The 19,681-nt window shown below is 36.1% G+C and overlaps 1 protein-coding gene across 4 annotated transcripts in view; it reads right to left on the bottom strand.

Annotated features, from left to right (window-relative positions):
• The window catches only part of WDR7 (WD repeat domain 7), a 357,939-nt gene that overhangs the window by 140,787 nt on the left and 197,471 nt on the right, over positions 1 to 19,681 (bottom strand). For all 4 annotated transcript variants that reach the window (XM_059894160.1, XM_059894163.1, XM_059894162.1 and 1 more), the window contains one exon: positions 11,724 to 11,945. In XM_059894160.1, the coding sequence (XP_059750143.1) occupies positions 11,724 to 11,945 (222 nt within the window). The remainder of the gene's footprint in view (positions 1 to 11,723; positions 11,946 to 19,681) is intronic.

Genomic DNA, 19,681 nt, shown 5'->3' with positions numbered 1-19,681 from the left:
TCCCTTTCCTCATTTGTAACAGTGAGAGTTACCTCAGTCACTATAATTTTGAACCCTTGAATACATACTGTTTACTACAAAATTCAATGAAAATGTACACATTAATATCCATTTTTTGTTTCAGTAACAGAGGTAAAGACTGAATATATGACTACATAAAAATTGTAAATGTCCTACTACAAAGAACCAGAAAGTATAAATAACAATAAACTAAAAAAAAAAAAATAACATGTATCTGTCTTTTTAAAAAGTACCCACTGTATAAAAATAAACAACTTGATACAAAAAATGACAATACCGGGGGCGGAGGATGGGTGAAATGGGTGAAGGAGGTCAAAAGGTACAAACTTCCAGTGATATATAAGTCATGCGGATATAACGTACAGCATGGTCACTATAGCCAAAGCAATTTTATAACAGAAGAACTAAGTTGGAAGCCTTCTACCTAATTTCAGAACTTACTTGAAAGCTGAAGTCATCAAGATAGCATGGTATTAGTCAACAGACATATAGATTAATGAAGGAGAGGAGACGGTCTAAAAATAAACCCAAACATCTAGGATTAATTTATTTTCAAAAAAGGCAACTGAATAGGGGCAAAAAGGAAAAAACATTTTCAACAAGTGTTGCTAGAATTAAATTTCTGTATATATATGTTTAAAAAATTAACCCTATGTCACATCATACTCAAAAATTAATTCAAACCAGAGCACAAAGCTAAATGCAAAAGCTAAAACTTCCAGAAAAAGACAAAGGGAAAAAAAAAATCTTTGAGACTTTGGAGTAGGCAAATATTTCTTAGAATATAAAAAGCATGAAGTATAAAACAAAATAACTGATAATCTGTACTTCACTGAAATCAGAAAATTGTGTTCTTTGAAACACACTGTTAAGGTAATCAAAAGACAATCCACAGAACGGGAGAAAATATTTACTTCGCACATAGAGAAGTTTTTCTAGACAATGCAAAAATAGAGTACACTCATAGGATAGTACACCCAGTTGCTTTCCAAAGTGCTGAAACCAATTTACCCTCCACAGTAAGTGTAAAAGAGTTCTACTTGCTCCTAATGCTCACAGATATTTGATAACGTCAGACTTCAAGCTTTCAGTTTGGTAGATGAGAAATGACAGTTCATTTGGCTTTTAATTTGCATTTCCCTTATAATAAGACTTATCATTTTTTATAGGTTTATTAGCCATTCTTATTTCCTTTTGTGAAGTGCTTTTTCAACCTTTACCCGTTTTTCTGCTCTGCATTTGTCTTTTTCTTACTCAGTTGTGTGTCTCTGTGTGTGTGTGTGCGCTTAACAATCTCTTGTCAGTGACCTGTGTTATAAATACCTTTTTCCTCTTTGTGGCTTTACTTTTTACTTTCTAAAAGGTACTGTTGATTATAGAAGTTTCTAATTTTAATGTAGTTGAATTTACCCATTGTCTTTATTATTTGGTTGGGCTTTCTGACACCTGTTTACAGAATTGTTCCCCATTCCAAGGCCAGGTTTTCCTATATCATCTTTTTAAAGTATTATTGTTTTAGCTTTCATATTTAAGTCTTTAAATCTACATAGAATTGATTTTTTTGGCTATGATGGGCAAGAGGGATCCAATTTCATTATTCTTCCTTATGAATAGCCAATGGTAAGTATACCATGTATCAAAAAGTCTATCCCTTATTTCACTGATCTACAATGCTAGATCTATAAAGGGTCAAATTCCTATGTATACATAGAACCATTTCTGTGCTGTCTATTCTGTTCCATAGGTCTATTGGTCTGTTCTTCACGAAGATAACACTATAATAATTGCTATAAATTTATAATAACTTTTGATATAAGTAAGGGAAATCCCTCCACCTTGTTCTTCGTCTTTAGAAATGTCATGGCTTTTCTTAGTTCGTTGTCTTATCATATAAATTTGAGAATCAGCTTGTCAAGTTCAAAAACAGAAAACAATAACAAAGACCCTATTGGTACTTTATTTGGAATGGTATTGATATAAAATTGTTTGAACTTACAGAATTAAATATGTTAATTACAGCGACCCTGGAGCACACATATATAGGACATACAAATGTGAAGGAACCATTCTGCAGAGCTGTCAGAAAACTTCAGACCAAGGTTATTTAAATATCAGATATAAGAAAGTCTTATGCAAAATAAAAGGGGGAGGGGGGTTGCCACTAGCAATACAATGCTAAAACCTGTCACTGAATCTGCAACTCAATCAAGGTAACTAGTATATACATTAGATGGTTAGCAGAGACTTATACCAATGCTGCATTACATTCTAGACCAAAAAATTGGTATAATGCCTTTGTACTACATTCTTATAAGGATATAGATCTCAGAGTACCACAGATGTTATATTTAGCTACTGAAATATTTTTAACAAAGTCACCTCAAAGCCCTTTTGTATATTAAATGGACCACTAACAGAAAGGACCACTAACAAATGTTTCAAATAATGTACAGGAAGGTTGGCAAATTTTTTTCTGTAAACAGCCAGATAATAAATATTGTTGGCTTTGTAGGCCATACAATCTCTATAGCAACTACTGCTGTTGCAGTGTGAAATGCCAAACAGTATGTAAACAAGTAGGTACAGCTGGGTTCCAATAAAATTTTATTTGAAAAAAATAGGCAGGGGGCGAGGGTTGATTCATAGCTATGGTTTGCTGGCCTGTGGTCTAGAGCACAACTACATCAACATAACACAAGTCCACAAAGCTGGACACGTGTGGGGAATGAGTTTTGTGGAAATAACTGTAGCCTGGTATGCTGATATGAGGTACCCATAAGGAGGGATGGCAGAAAAATACTTTAAAGATGCTCAGCTTCAAACATGGCATAGCAGTGGAATATTAGAACCTTTAAAAGCAGACAAACAACTGGTAAAGTACAATGAAAGTAAGATAGCATGTTCAAGTGGCAGTAATAAACACAAGCTCTATAGTTAGAATAATAATAAATCACTTTAATAATTTCACAGAACTGTGTACTTTTAGATGGAAGTGGCCTTAGAAATAACCTTGCCCAACTTACTCGTTTTATGGAAGAGGAACCTAAAACCCATAGTGTAGCAAATTAACAAAAAGAGTTGCAAACTAAAACTATTTTTGGAGAACAAGGATGGGATTACATCACCAAACAGGGTCTGTAATGCAAGTGTCAGATCTCAGTTAAAACGATAAAGCTGTTAAACAACATAAATTATTTATAAGTAAAAACAAGAGTAGTGAAATTTCCCATTTGATCTGAGCTTAGTATGTTGATGTGGTTAAAATGAGAAACAGGTAATAAATATGTAGAAATTCATCTAAGTAAATAATATACAAATACATAAGAATACAAATAAATAATTACAAAAATATTTGGTGTTTTATTTCAACACATGTATAATAATATGGCCAAAGAAAAGTGCATTTTTATATAAGTCCTCTGGGAACTAATAGAGATTACCACAAACAGTAGGAATCAGTATGTACTGTAGAATATAATATCATGGGCTTTGGGGGCAAATTGCATCTGGATTCATATCCTTTATAAGACAGATAACCTTAAGGAAGTTACCTAATTTTTAAGCATATCAGTTCACTCATGTATAAAATGCTGACAGTAATACCTACCTTATAAGATTCTTAGGATGATTTTAAAAAGTAGTCTATACACATATAAATGTCCCAATACATAGCAGACGTATTTCCTTTCTTTATTCTTCCATACACGATTCTGGTAACGATAGTAATAACTAACGTTCAACTAACACTTATATGTCAGGCACTTTTCAAAGTGCTTTGCATACGCTAATTTACTTATCCTCACAGTACTCACTCTGTGAGGTAAGTGATATTATTATTCCTATTTTTTAGTTAAAGAAACAGGCAAAAGCATTTAAGGCCACACAGCTACTGAGTAGTGATTCAACATTCAAACCCAAGCAATCCAGAATAATGAAATTCCAATAAAAAGGCTGAACTACCTAAAGAATTAGCCCTGAGAGTAATATAAATGTCACTTATTCACTCTGGTTAGTTCCCACTACCTCTTCCAATTTAAAATATAAAGAAAATTACAATTCGTGCATTAAGGTAGTTTAGTGACCAGAACTACCATAGAACACTCAATGTAAAATAACTGTGAAGGACTCTATATTCTACTGGGTTCCTCTATTCTGGCTACAGATGAAAATCACATGTGAAGCTTTAAAAATAACATAGATGCCCAAACCCCACCCCTGACTTTCTGAATAGGAACTCCAGGGTGAGGCTCAGACACATGCATTTTTAAAACATTCTACATATGATTTTAGAGCATAGCCAGAATGAAGAATTACAGTTCTAAACACTGAAGATGTGATGGCAATGCAAGTCAAGTGGCATCTGGACCAGGATGATTTTCAAAGGTAAAATTACAAGCGAGAAGTGGCAGTAAAGAACAGGGAATGCTGAGTTAGGACAATGAGAAGAGAGAATGAGGTGGACAGTGGGGTAAGAAGCCAGGCAGGGAGGCAGGTTCCCTTGCAGGTTCCTGGAAGGCCAGGTTAGACACACAAGGGAAAGCAAATGGAAATGCAAACTATATGGCCGAAGCGGCAGCTCAGCAACACCATCTGATGGCTTTTGTGTGACCAGTGAAAAGATACATTTTTTTTGGTCACTGCTTATCCTTGCAAATGCAACAATGCTTTCTTCATCATTGTTGCTGCTTTTTTTCATAACTTGCCACCACTGCTAGTTTTGTTATTAATTGCAATTCAGTGACTTGGTCCCAATCTTGCTGAATAAAACACCTGAGATTTGGCTTAACTTTCTCACCTTAAAATGTAGGAAATAAATTCATTATTACATCAACTTCAACCAATATTAATATAGTCATTAAATAAAACATGAATGATTAGAAAGTACACAAAGTATATGGGGGATCATTTTCACGACAGTAGACCACAACAAAGTAAAATCAAGCACAGCACCAGAATAATGTAAAACTCTAAATACAGGTTTCACAGAATTTAAACATTCCTGAGACAACATCTAACTGAGGCTTCCATTTGGTGGTATTACAACTGAACTAATCAAGAGGAACATAACTCTATCTTGTTTTAAAAAATCATAATAACAAAGAAGCCATTTATTCCAACAAACTCTTGGGGTTCTTAACTGTTTTTATTTTAGTGACTGTCTCTTGAGAATTGAATGGAATCTGGAACTTTTTTCCAGAACAGAAATGCAAGTGCACATAAACATAGCATTTTCCAGGTAACATCAGTGACACCGTGCACCTTGGCCAGCTGAAGAACCCTGGTGTTGTAGAATTCCTAAAGACCCACTGCAGGGAAAAAATTCATTTTCTTTCTCTATTCTAAATATTTCACAACATAGATGCAAACCATCTCGTAAGTATGGGGATGTGGATTTTGTACATGTTTATCCCTCTGTGGCAGCAGCAGATCCCTAAACAAATGATTCAACAGTGCTCCTATTTCCGGGTGAGCTGCTGCTTGCTGACATGCCCCTCTTTTGTGCAGCACCACTTCTGAATCTCACTTGTTTGTAACACAAGACAACTGTGTGAAATGGTGAACATACACTGATTTAGATTTGGAAGACAAGTGTTCAAGTCCAGGCCTGACACTTTTTAGCAGTATGATGTTAAAATGTTTGACCTATGCCTTCAATTTACTGTCTGCAAGAAGAAAGCTTAATCCAACTTCATCAATGTTCAGTGAGTACTGAGCAAAGCTTCAGTGTCCTCATCTGATAAATGGTAATAGTGTTTAATTGATATGTTTTGAAGATTAAATAAGATAATACATGTAAAGAGCATAGCAAAATGCCTGGCACAGAGTAAACGCTCAGGAATCAGCTATTATTAATGTGCCTCATGTTGGATAAAATATCTGTCTTGCAGGGTAACAAGAGATACATATGGACTTGGAATAAACAGTGTGTTAAATAAATGGTGGTGCCTCTCTCCACGCCTGTGGACATAAGGGGGAGCTGGGACACACAGGAATGAGTAACATGCTGAGCGGAAGCCTGGAGAGGCTGCCCATCTCCTCCCCTCCACGATGGAAGCAATCACTCCCAAGCTCCTGCTGCTGTTCATGGCTGAAAAGACTCAGTTGATTCCTTCTGTGGGATTTGCCCCAGGATGAAAAGAGCTGCCTCACCCAAGGTCACACCCCTTCTTCAGGGTACCGCCGATCCAATGACTGAATGACATGGGACTTAAAGGCTGAGGCCTTAGATTCAATTCAGAACAAGTCCAAAGTCTATCCCAGCTCCAGAGTTCCCAAGGTCATTGAAGCTTTCTAGGCAATTGAAATGCAATTCAACTTCTCCCCCTGCCCAACCCTGCCTCTTTCACTCCCTCAAGGTACTGATCCCAAGGATACTCCCACACACAAGTCTGTCTCAGAGTCGGCTGCCTAGGGAAGTTACGACACTTGCCCAAAGTCAGAAAGCTAATGAGAGATCAAAATGGGATCTACTACAGATGTGCCAGCATCATTCCACAATTATAAAATGAGCAGAAGAGACCAAATGAAAGAATGAACCAAAAGACCTAGAAGGTAACATTATAAATAATTCCCTAAAATATTCTTAACAATGCCTAATTTGTGGATTGGAATAAAAATTAAGGAAGGTCCCTATTGAAGTTGAGTTGATGAGACACAAGAAGGCATCCATCCCTACATGGAGAGGAAACTGGGAAGACGAAGAAGGGAAATTTCCTGGGATGTTTTCCATTTCACTTCAGACGCAGAGACTAATTGGACCGAAAGGGGCTTTAAAGACAGAACAGTTCCTGCTCTTTATTTTATACAAGAGGAAACTGCAACCCAGAGGGTCGCTTTGCTTCCCAACAGTACAAGGTCACAGAGTAGCCTGGTCTAGGCCTCTTAATCTCCAGAGTCCTTCAGCTTTGTCTTCAATATGTGATTTTGACACTTTATGTAAAATGTAACACCCACAAAAGACTCATATATATTCCAACATAGGTATAAAATGTGTTATAAAACTATGTATGACTTTTGAATTAGGCATCAGGGTCTCTCCTCGCCCTCCCCATCAATGTGGATAACTGGAATCTGACTACATTATGAGCGTTCACAGAATGGCTTTACGAGGAAGGCTAGAACTCCAGCAATTAAACTTCAAAAAATATTGTATCTTAATGGCCTTATCTCAGAATGAGGATAATAATTATTATCTCATTCAATAGGATGCCATAAAGACTAAATATTTAATGGTAGCAACACATTCTAAATGCCACATAAACAAATATCATAGCAATACCTACAGTAACTTCTGGCAGGTTAACATTATAGCAGGTTAATATTACACAGAACTGACTGAAAAGAGCCCAAGTAACACACAGAACATTTCGACATCTGACTGTTTCCAATCAAGAGAGCAAGATGTGGGACTTCCCTGGTGGTCCAGTGGTTGGGACTTCATGCTCCCAATGCAGGGGGCATGGGTTCAATCCCTGGTCGGGGAACTAAGATCCCACATGCCCCACGGCATGGCCAAAAAATTAAAAAAATAAAATAAACCATCTATAGATTTCAAATAATAAAAAAATTTTTTTAAAAAGAGAGCAAGATTTAAACTGATAAACATAAATTTAATCAAGACATCCCAATTCTTAAAAATCCCTGTGGTACGCAAATCTACCACCAAGGAATCTAAGACCTTTGAGGAAAAGATAGGACAATGGGATGGAAGTTGAAAGAAACTCATGAGTATCTTGAAAATACTTTAAAATTATTAAAATAAAATAGGGCAACCATAATAAGAGGAAAATATCACGGACATTTTATACATTTTGAACTTGTTCCAATAGGTACTACATTATTCATTTTTATATATGATTTCTGCTTGCTAAGAAACCTCTCAGAATCTGTCTTTTGTTACAATGAAGTAATTATAAATATTATTTGCTAAGAAACATTACCTTCTGCCCTATCTACATCTACATTCTTTATCCAAAGTGCTCAAAGAACAAACTTGGTTCCAAAAGTCTGCACTATTTTGAATGTTTGGGTAAATTTTATTTCCCTTGCCTGGGAAAGCTGAGGTAGCCCCAGGCAAAAGTCCCTCCATAGCACAGTTCAGCCCAGGGTTTCCGGCACGTCAGAAACAGGCTTTGGGACCCCTTTACTGTAGTTCAGCTCCCTGAATTTTAATAAACCGAAGAGCAGTACTAAGACCCTTTGGTTCTTTTATCAATTCCTAGGGCTTCTTTGGAAAATCTCTATTTCTACTGGGCTATAGCTTTTTAAAAATTGCCTCGTTTCACCTAACCCATTTCCTCTTTTTCTAGTTACAGCAGTAACAATTTGCAGGTGAAACTATAAGTCAAAAGAAAAGACATACAGAAGCAAATTCATGAATATCAGAATTTTATATAAACTGTGGTTAGAAAACAGACGATAACAGTATTAGTCTAGATAACTAAGATAATGTGGTGTAAACTAATCTGCCTAGCAACCAGCCAGCGGCTTGGATGAAAATCAGTCAGCGATTCATTATTTATGATGTTCCTACATTTATATACAGATACTAAGCTATATGAAAATTCCAGAGAAACAACATTTATGTTTACTTTCCTTGCAGGAAAATATAAAATACAAATGAATGCTGTTGAAATATTATATAAAACATGTTGGACTAAATCAGTAGCCTTCAAAATAAGTAATCCCTTCAAAAGGGAGCATCTTAAAACTTTTCAAGGAACACATAGTTTTGTAAGCACACGCAGTTTTAAGGCACAGTTAGTTTAAAGGAATTGATTTTGGGATGCTAAATATGCAAATTAACACCTTGGCTAAAACTGGGAGGGTAGAAATTTTCTCTCTTCAAGGAAAATAAACAAGGATGTAAGATGTCTGACATTTAAAGGGAAGTCTGTCATGCAGTTTTTTTAATGGATGATGATGGATATCAAACAGTTATGCCAAATATTCTACTGAATATATTTAAAAGAACAATAGTTTTATTTTTAAATGTCAATATTCACAATATCCTCAAAATTATATCTTTTGCAAATGTTTAAACTTACTATTAAACAGTTTTAGCTGTCACACTATGGAGAACAGTATGGAGGTTCCTTAAAAAACTAAAAATGGAACTATCATACAACCCAGCAATCCCACTACTAGGCATATGCCCTGAGAAAACCATAATTCGAAAAGAGTCATGTACTACAATGTTCACTGCAGCTCTGTTTACAATAGCCAGGACATGGAAGCAACCTAAGTGTCCATCGACAGATGAATGGATAAAGAAGATGTGGCACATATATACAATGGAATATTACTCAGCCATAAAAAGAAACGAAATTGAGTTATTTGTAGTGAGGTGGATGGACCTAGGGTCTGTCATACAGAGTGAAGTAAGTCAGAAAGAGAAAAACAAATACCGTATGCTAACACATATATATGGAATCTAAAAAAAAAAAAGAAAATGGTTCTGATGAACCTAGGGGCAGGACAGGAATAAAGACGCAGACATAGAGAATGGACTTGAGGACATGGAGAGGGGGAAGGGGAAGCTGGGACGAAGTGAGAGCGTGGCATGGACATATATACACTACCAAATGTAAAATAGATAGCTAGTGGGAAGCAGCTGAATAGCTCAGGGAGATCAGCTCGGTGCTCTGTGACCACCTAGAGGGGTGGGATAGGGAGGGTGGGAGGGAGATGCAAGAGGGAGGCGATATGGGGATATATGTATACATATAGCTGATTCACTTTGTTATAAAGCAGAAACTAACACACCATTGTAAAGCAATTATACTCCAATAAAGATGTTAAAAAAAAAAGTTTTAGCTGTCAATATAAAAATGTGCAAGGGATTAGACATTTCTTGATACTCATTAGAGAGATGGTGAACAAAAAAGTTTGAAAACCACCGAACTAAATCATGTCAAGGTTTCACTAACCTCTAGTATTCTAATGTCAAGATTCTAAATAAGGCTCTCTCTATATAAGTCCTAGGCTGTCTGGAGTGACACAGAAAGGTTGGGCCCATTAAAGAGCCCTTGGTAGAGAAGGTGAGATTTGAGCAGGGTTTTATGAATGGAAAACAGGGAACCTGAAGAAACTGGGGAAAGATGAAGAGGCCTCTGCAGGAGAGGGGAAGTGGACGTGCCCGGGGGGGGGGGGGGGGGGGGGAGGGAAATGGGAAGAGCGTGGGTTTTCAGGTCGCAAGAAGCTTGAGTTCAAATTCAGGTTTTACTACATTTTGGCTGAGCTACTTGGAAAAAATCTTCATTTCTATTTTGATGATCATCTGTTTTGATGATCAAACGAAGAGATAGAAAAGAAAGTGTTTTTTAGATTATAAACTAATAGCACGTGTTAGTCATTAAACCCTTTTCAACCAGAAACCATTGAGCAGTAGCAGTTTACACAATGGTCAAAAGCATGAGCTCTAGAACCAACAGACTGTTAAGACAAAAACTGCCATTTCCCGGAGGAACGATCTCAGCCAGGTTAACGAAACCTCTCTGTGCTCGATTAGCCTTATGTGTAAAATGGAGATAATTGAGGAACAACCCACTTTATGGGTTATTGTGAGGATTAAGTGAGTTAGTGCATGTAAAGAGCTTAAAATCATGCTCAAAAGAATTACGTGGTTGCTTTATTATTGGTGGTGGTGGTATTCCTATTATTACTCCCTGATTCTCAAAGTCAAACGGAGATCAAGAGATTACCAACCACTAATACGTATTTGTTGGATTAAGAATCTAAAAAGGGGTTGGGGTCGGGTGGGGAGAGAGGAGCAGGCAGGCAGCTAAGTCTATAAAAGGGCTTCAATAATAAAGCCACCATTATGGCTCCTTGGTTTCTCAGCAAAAGTATGTGACAATGATCTAGTGAACTTCTCTGCTGTCACAACTAACAAAGTAGCCTGTATCTTTTCCCCTTGCTTAAAAGCCAAAACCCCAAAAGAACACATTGCAATTTATGCTACAAAGAATATCTTGATATATTCGGTAGGATTATATTTGGTAATTAAGATGGCACATTTGTTAGAAATGATTCTGCAATATGGTAGGAACATTCTGTCCTTACCTAAGGGAGTTCTGACACTAAAGGACCAAAAGACCTCATTATAAAATACCCTTACCTATTATTAACATACCAACCACAGAACCAAAAGTAGCAATATGACACAAACCCTTTGAGCTCTGAATGTAATTTTTTAGTCATTATTGGAATAATTTTATTGGAATACTTTTTAAATTACAGAAGTAATTCGTAGTTCCTCATTCACGTTCTTTAAAATACATACAAATATATTTATACACACACACACACACACACACACACACACATTTTTTTTTAAAATAAAAAATTGGTCTTCCACCCCTGACTTTTCAAATCACATTCAGGACAAGATGCATAGTTTTTCGGAAATTATTTTAGAAGTTAGAAGTTTTGGCTAAAGTCTTGACCAAAATGTGGAAACACAAAGCTCAGAAATGTGTTATTTTAAGAAAAGCATTTAAAAGACCATGTTTTAACTTTTAAAAAGAAGTCCCAGAACTATAACTACAGGGTAATGTGCCAAATAGATTGTGCTGCTTTCCAATTTCATTTAAGCATTCTATCTGAGCTAAAACTCAGGATATGTTCAATATTCTGAGATTCTGTTAACAGGTAATATGTACTGAGAAGCAATAGGTCGGCGTTAGGAATTTTTAACTTACAAGTATGTCTGGCCAGTGAGTAGTTGGATCCACCACTAGTCAAACCAAATCCCTCAGGAATTTGACTAGAGCTTCGAGGTCTGGTCAGCAGTTTAGGAGGTTCAATTTCTGCACCAAATTCAGCTCCTATTACTCCTAGTAAAACAATAGCAGTAGCTTGCTTCCGTCTTTCCTCATAAGATGTGGAAATTTTTTTCATTTGTGGGACACTTGATAAGCAACCTGAAAACCAAAACATAAGAATAGAAATTAAAAGACTATCAATACATATGATAAGAAACACATTCCAGATTGGTCTCTCAGGAATGAACAGGCTTTTCAACAAATGGCACTGGAACAACTGGTTTTCCACGTGCAAAAGAATGAATTTGGATTTCTACCTCTCACCATGTAAGAAAATCAGCTCAAAATGGATTACAGTCCTAAATATAAGAGCTAAAATTAAATAACTTACAGAAAAAAAAATGTATATTTTTTTATGATCTTGGGTTAGACAATGATTTCTTAGATATTATAGCAAAAGCATGAGTAATTAAAAAAATTTTTTAAAATTGAACTTCAGTATTAAAAACTTTTGAGCTTCAAATGACATAATCAGGAAAGTAAAAAGAACATACAGACTGAGAGAAAATATTGTCAAATTATATATCTAATAAGGAATTGTATCCAGAATACTTAAGGACCGCTTCTTACAACTCAATATTAAGAAAATCCAACTTTTAAAATGAGCAACCAATTTAAATAGATAATTCTCCAAAGATATATGAATGGCCAATATGCATATTAAAGCTGCTCAACATCAATGGTCATTAGAAAAATGGAAATCAAAACCACAGTGAGATACCACTTCACATCTACTAGAATGGCTGCAATTAAAAGGACAGACCATGACATGCATTGTTGAGTCTGTACAGAAATTGAAACTCTCATGCATTGCTGGTGGCAATGTACAATGATACAACTATTCATACTTTGGAAAATAGTTTGGCAGTTAGAGTTATAACATATGGCCCAGCAATCCCACTCCTAGGTATCTATCCAAGAGGAGTGAAAACAAATGTACACATAAAGACTTGTACATGAATGTCCATAGCAGCACTATTCATAAGATCCAAAAAGTAGAAACAACTCAAAAGTCCATCAGCTGATAAACGGCTAAACAAAATGTGCTACACCCATCCAATAAAATATTATTCAGCAAAAAAAAGGAATGAAGCATTAATACATGCTGCAATGTGGATGACCTTGAAAACACTATGCTAAGGGAAAAAAGCCAGTCACAAAGGACCACGTGTTGTTGTATAATTCCATTTTCATGAAATGTCCAGAATAGGCAAATCTATATAGACAGAAAGTAGACTGGGACCGAGGTGAAATGGTTAATGATGGTTAATGAGTACTAGGTTTTTGAGATGAAAAACTTCTAAAATTAGATTATGATATCTGCACAACTCCAAATATACTAAGAATCGCTGGATTCTACATTTTAAAGGATGAATTTTATGGAATATAAATCATATCTAAATAAAGCTCTTTTTAAGAAAAAATTGTTAACTCATTTATTAATTTGCCCACTAACTTTACAAATATTTATTGAGCACCTACTTTGGGCCAGGGAATTGCAAACAGGAAAATAAGTAGTCCAGGTTCTCAAGAAGCTCACTAGTACATACAAAAGCAGAGCCTGTCCACAAAGGAGGAAATGCTGAATTTAAAACTCAAAAGATAAGTGGAAGCTTGCCAGGAAATAAGAGAGATGGACAGTAAGAGGAAGGCAAACGACGAATACTTTGTCCAGATGGACCAGAACGCAGACGCCCAACCAACCGTTTGAAGAAGCGCTCACAACCTGGGCAAAGCTCAGTATAATTTCACATGCAGAAGAAATACCAGCATGATACCCAAAACATAATGGAGAACAATTTGAAATCTTTATTAAAGTATCAGTAAATAGGTAATGGGGAATTACATTCTTAACACATAACACTACTTCTTAAAATTTATTTTCCCAACCTTTCTCTAAGGTAACTACACTTCATTCATTCTCCCAAATGCTCCCAAGATTTGGTCTTTTGCTCAGTCCTACCCTTTTCCAGTTCTACTTGTTTCTGTAAGTGGTCTACCTTTTATTTTTTGTTTGATATTTATTATACGATATCACAAGCATCAAAAGAATTACATTGAGAATATATAAAGAATATCATGAAATATACATGTACACAAGCAACTTTGTAAAATCTTAATGTTTTCCATAGGTGCTTCAGATATTTAAAAGTAATTAACTAATGTGGATATGACTAAAGCCTACCATGGACTGTGTCTTGACTTTACTACGTCTCCCTCTTGCCCTAGAGGTCACCATGATCCTGACCTTATCAAATACTTTTTATCTATCTATTATATAATCATATCAATGTTACCTGAAATGTATATTTTCTGGCCTTGAACTACGCTTGCATTCCAGGGGTAAACTCAGAGTACATGGATGAATGGAGATCAATAGATAGATAGGTAGGTAGGTAGGTAGGTAGGTAGGTAGGTAAATAGGCCAATAGGCAGACTCTGAACTAAATTTGCTAATAGAGTTTTTTGAGTTTATGTCCATAGGCAAGATTGAACAATGATTTTCTTTTCATGTACTATTCTTGTTGGGTCTTGGTAGCAATATAATACAAGCCACCAAAACTGGGTTAACTTTCACTCCCCAATTCTTTGAAAACAGTTAAAGAATTCTTGAAGTTAGATGACAATTCTCCTCTAAAATGATCAGGGCCTGTGTCTCAGGATGCTCCCCTTCTGGAGTCAGGGAGCAGGGGATGCAGGCGCAGGGAAGGTGCAAGGGTGGAAGAAGGAATATTTTTCATTATGAATTCATTTTCTGTAACAGTTATTTGGCTTGATTTTCTGTTTCTTCTTGAATCATTTTGGATAGCTTATAGTTTTAGAATTACCGATTTCATCTAAGTTTTTAAATGTATTGGTCTGAAGTTATGTAGAGTGTTCTCTATGATTTAAAAATCTCAATTGTATCAGTTGCTATGAATCCTTTTAAGTATTATTTCCCTGTGCCTTCTCTAATATTATTTTTCACGCCTTTCTTAATCAGTTTTTCTAGAAATATATATTTTATCAGATTTCCAAAAATACTGTGGTTTTGATCTTACTGTTTCAGCTTTCTATTTCACTAATTTCTGCTGTTATTTTTATTATTTCTCCCACTTCCTTTAGGTTTTCTCTCCGTTCTCTCTTTCTCTTTGCTTTATTTCTAGGTTCCCAGATTGAACACAGCGCACTTCTTTTCATTGTTTTCTATTACGGTTAACAGTACAAGTCACACAGTGAGCAGCCGTTTTCCTCTACTCCTTTAATAATACAACCTCAATTTTAACTGAATAGCAATGTATTCATACTCTTTCCATGTCCTTCCAGGAACCGAGGAAGCCATAAACTAGCTCCTGGCCTTAAGCGCTATTCATTACATATTTTAAGTCCTCTTTGTTCATAGGAGCCAAAGCCTACTTCTGGAAAGCAACTATTGGCTTTAGCCCAGATCATTGCATTTCTATCCCATTACTTGTCCACAACGATCTCTATCTTTCTTGAGCCTAGTTATGCCTTGTTGGTTTTCTATTTGTATATTTAATCCATCATAGCTATACATTTGGTACAGAGGGATTTCAAAAGTGAACTTCTGGAGCCATCTTGATTGGAGGTCAGCTTTCTGCTCTTTCTCATATTAACCCATCCAGCTTTTCTGGCCTCTTTCAATCCATTGCTCTATACATTAATTAAATCAATACAGTGAAGGGTCCTCAGAGCAGTATGCCAACCAAGAAATTAGCAGCAGGGACCTCGGAATACTTTTAGATGTTTTATTTTGTCTCTTCCTTTTTTTTTTCCTTTTGTCATTCTATACTACTGCAAGTAAGGCAGGTAATGACAAAAGGGGAAGCTAAAGGGGTACTAAAACAAGAGGCCTTTGTACAGCAAGCTGAAGACTTTTAACTTTAGGCTAATGGAAAGCCACTGAACAATTCTGTATAAGCTGGTTACATGCGATTTATTGTCAGAAAGATCATGATAGCAGTAGTATGGGATGTGGACCGTGAGGTAAAACAAGACTGGGGTCAAGTCGAACCAAAAGACGGCTCATGCAATGGTCAAGTGGAAAACAGTGAGCACCAGTGGTGGTAGAATTCACAATTCACTCCATCAGCTACTCAGTCATTCAGCATATAAGGACCAAAGATCTAGTGTATGCATGGCATTAGGCAAATATGAACTCATGAATTGATATGGGATGAATTAAGATGAATTAATAGGGATAAGAAAAGCAAAGTCCCTGTCCTCACTGAATGTAGAGGCAACTAAACAGGAATTAGACATGTAAAGGTGAAAAATCAATGAGAACTTTATGGTCTAAGAGAACAGTACGTGTAAGAACCTAAAGCATAAAGAATTTGTTGATTTCTATTGCAAGAGTAGGGCACGGGGCTGGAATGCTATGAGCAAGAAGGGAATGGTAGAACGTGAGGTGAGAGTCAGGAAAGGGGCAAATCACAGATGACTCTACCGGTCATGTTCGCATTGTTCAATCCTTTGAACAATGGAATTTAGGGTTTTAGAAAAACACTCTGAGCGTGTATGAAGAATGCTGGAAATGAGATGAGCAATAAACAGGGTATTGTAGAAATGAAAGTGAGAGATTAAGGTTGGTCTGGTGTTGGGATGTTAAATAGGAGATGCAGAGAAGTGGGTGGCTGCCAGATCCTGGTGAGGTCTGGGTAGTTGATAGAAACACTACAAAAGATATTTGGTTTCATGCTCTGAATTCTTTTAAAAATCCTAATTAACTAAAAGAAAAGTAAAACAAAATTTTTAAAACCCTTGCAAGAGAGGTAGGTCCGGCCTTTCCAGAAGCCAAATTAAAAAAAAAAAATCTAGAGCACAAGGCTTCTTAGCATACTTAAATTCCATTTATTTAGCTGTGCTGAGAGACAGAATAGGATGTGGGCAAGAAAACCCAGCTGAATCTAAGAAATGGAAATGGAAAGATATTACAAAGATGTTAAGAGTTGGAGAGGAATCATTGAGTAAAAAAAGTGGCATGAAAGCACTTAAGGAAAAATGGGAGATTAGTTATCTAGAAAGCTAAGGTGGTAACATCAAAGAGTAGTTACTGTTTATTTGGATTCCAAGAAAAGTTCGGAGCAATTGAGAACAAAAAAGATTTGCTCTTGTTGTTGCTATAGTTTCTTAGCTTCTGCATGTCACATTTTATTGTTTAAAAAAAAAAGTTAGTTTAGGAAATTTGCCATTAGTTTTAAAGCATGTATAGAAAGACAAAATCTGAAATGAGATAACAGAAAATAGAGCCATCTTTAAAAATATTCTAATTCTTTCAGGTAAAATTTTAGTTATTATTTTCCTAATTTGCTTTATTTTGTTTGGTGTATTTCAAATCACATGCAGACTGCTTTATAATAATGTTCCCCCAATGTTATAAAATTATTTTATAACTTCCAAGGTCATGATAAGTCATATTTCATGAATTAACATTTCTTATAAAAAGCCTCAATTAAAATGTTTAAAAATATTTCAGTTACATAAGATATATCTTCCAATCTGATACCACAGTACACATTTCTGTCTCTTCATGGATATTTTTTCTAACTTTTTAAAGACAAAGAGGAAATGTTAGTAAAAGTATTAGCATGTACACGTGAGTATAGATTCAAAGTATGACACTGGTCTGTGATAGTTTATAGTAACCAAAGGGGGAAAACACCCTAAAAGCTTAACCATGCTAAAAAGGAAGAAAAATCAATAATCGCTGCCTCTGTGTTTAGAAGGATGAAAATAGACCCTAATTCTAGACAAAGTGATATTTAACAGTTTGATAATCTATACCTCAGCACATGCATTTAAAACCAACTTTATTTCTGTACAGGAACAGACACAAGGAGTAAGAGCTCCGTGCGACTACATCTAGATTCATGTAGCACATATTTTATTCTTTACATAGTCTTCTTGAAACAGGAAGCCAACCAAGCTCCCCTCCCCCCCTTGTCTCAGCAAGAGCATGCTCCGTAACAATAGTTCAAAGGAAAGCTCTATTCTGCAGTTGCACTGATTGTTCTGTCAGCTGACCTCTGCAGAAGGGAATTGCTAACCGCTGCCTTGCTCCTTAGCTGACAAATGAATGATCGCAGCTCCATCTATTTTCACTATGGCTGCCTCTAGCCCAGGTGCTCAGACAGAGAGCCCGGTGTGACATCTTAGATCAAGATGAATTGGCACAAACTCCTGATCCAAGATTGTTTTATACCATTTAATTTAGTTTCTTCCCCTGCTTGGATGAGCACAGCTCTGGTTATGGATTTCTATTCTAATGTACTGAAGCAGGCCCTGAAAGAAGCCAATGAAGCAGCTGCTGGAGCAAGGGACTGCAGGGATACTGATCAATAGGCAAGGCATTGACCCCGGCCGGCCAGCCTCTGCAACCGCCATGCTCGAAGGGGGAGGGGGCACGGAGCGCACATGGGCTGCTTCCAGTAGGAAATTAAACAACAGGGGCATTTGGAGAGCTCCACCTCCACCCTGGTCCCCCACCTTCTCTATGTTCCTTTTGTTTAATTACCTCAATCTTGTCCTAACTCCCACTTCTTGGGGAGGAATTAAGGCTTTAGGGAAGTTTTAATAATGTTCTTTAAAACTGCCATTTGTAAGTTTTATTCTTAAGCTAATAGAATCATAACAGGTGCCCTCGGCTAAGTGGCCAAAATATGAAATCTTAATTAGCTGTCAAGTACATCACTTGGTGTAATTTAAAGTTTGGCATGTGCACAGGCTCATAAGAACACTGTCCAACTGGCTATGAAGACTACTGATGCTGAAATTCTACGGTATGTAATTTTTATCTGTGCTCAGATCTGAAAAGATGATACCTCTTTGTTAACATGGAAAGAAGTAAGAACAAGAAAAGGATCCCCTAAAAGAGACACTGACTGATTAGTAAATGTATAAGGTGACAGATGCCCATCCTTGCTACTATTCTAACAACAACACAGCAATTTCTGATTATTTTTTTCAAATTTGGAAACATTTAAAATTATTGGCTTCGCCTGTGTTTTCTCCTAAATAATACAAGATATACACAATTAGCTGCAATGTTTTCCTACAAATAAACTGACAACCAAATAGGAGATTCTGAGATATTAAAAATAAGATAATTCTGCAAAAGTAGATCTTTTTACAGTTTCATTCGTCTCATGAAAATTTGGTGTTTTTTCACAGAGACATGCCTCCATTTAATCATGTTAAAGGGTGACATGGAGATCCATTTTCTTGACAGGACGGTTGATCACCCTATCACAGTAAGAAAATTAATACCTTCAACTAGCCCTGTGTGGAAAACAGAAGCTACATGCAATAGTAAAGGACATAAATGTTCTAAATTTGAAGTTGCAAACAGAATACTTGTTCTGTGTGAAAATAATGTTTCCTCATTATTGGGTTACTTTAAACAAAATATGAGCCTTTGATTTTATTAAAACAACCATTTAATTCATACAGTGTTCCTCAAAAGTACATAATTGTCTTTAGATTTAGCATAATTGACTCTAGATTTCCAGGAACAGGAGTAAACCCTTTACTTACAGCTTAACTAGAACACAGGTAAAATATTTGAGAAGTTTAAGCTATTTAAAGGACTGTGAGATATTGATTACTTCATTTAAAAAGCAGTCAGAGAGTGCAACCAAGAGGTCAAGATAAATTTAACAGTTTGAAGCACTTTACTAAATAACTCTAAAGATGATGTTAATTGGCTTTGTGCAGTTCCAAGGTAAAATTAATTTTATCCTAGCTTACAATAAAAGGATTAAAAGACATATTAAGTTCTTCAGTTTTAACTGGAATAGGAATCAATGGATTTGAATTAAGGCTAACGGCGGTTT

This window comes from Balaenoptera ricei, chromosome 14, assembly GCF_028023285.1.
Source record: "Balaenoptera ricei isolate mBalRic1 chromosome 14, mBalRic1.hap2, whole genome shotgun sequence".
Classification (NCBI taxonomy): domain Eukaryota; kingdom Metazoa; phylum Chordata; class Mammalia; order Artiodactyla; family Balaenopteridae; genus Balaenoptera; species Balaenoptera ricei.
Note: the sequence above shows the minus strand (reverse complement) of the source record. Positions and strands in the feature narration are given on the sequence as shown.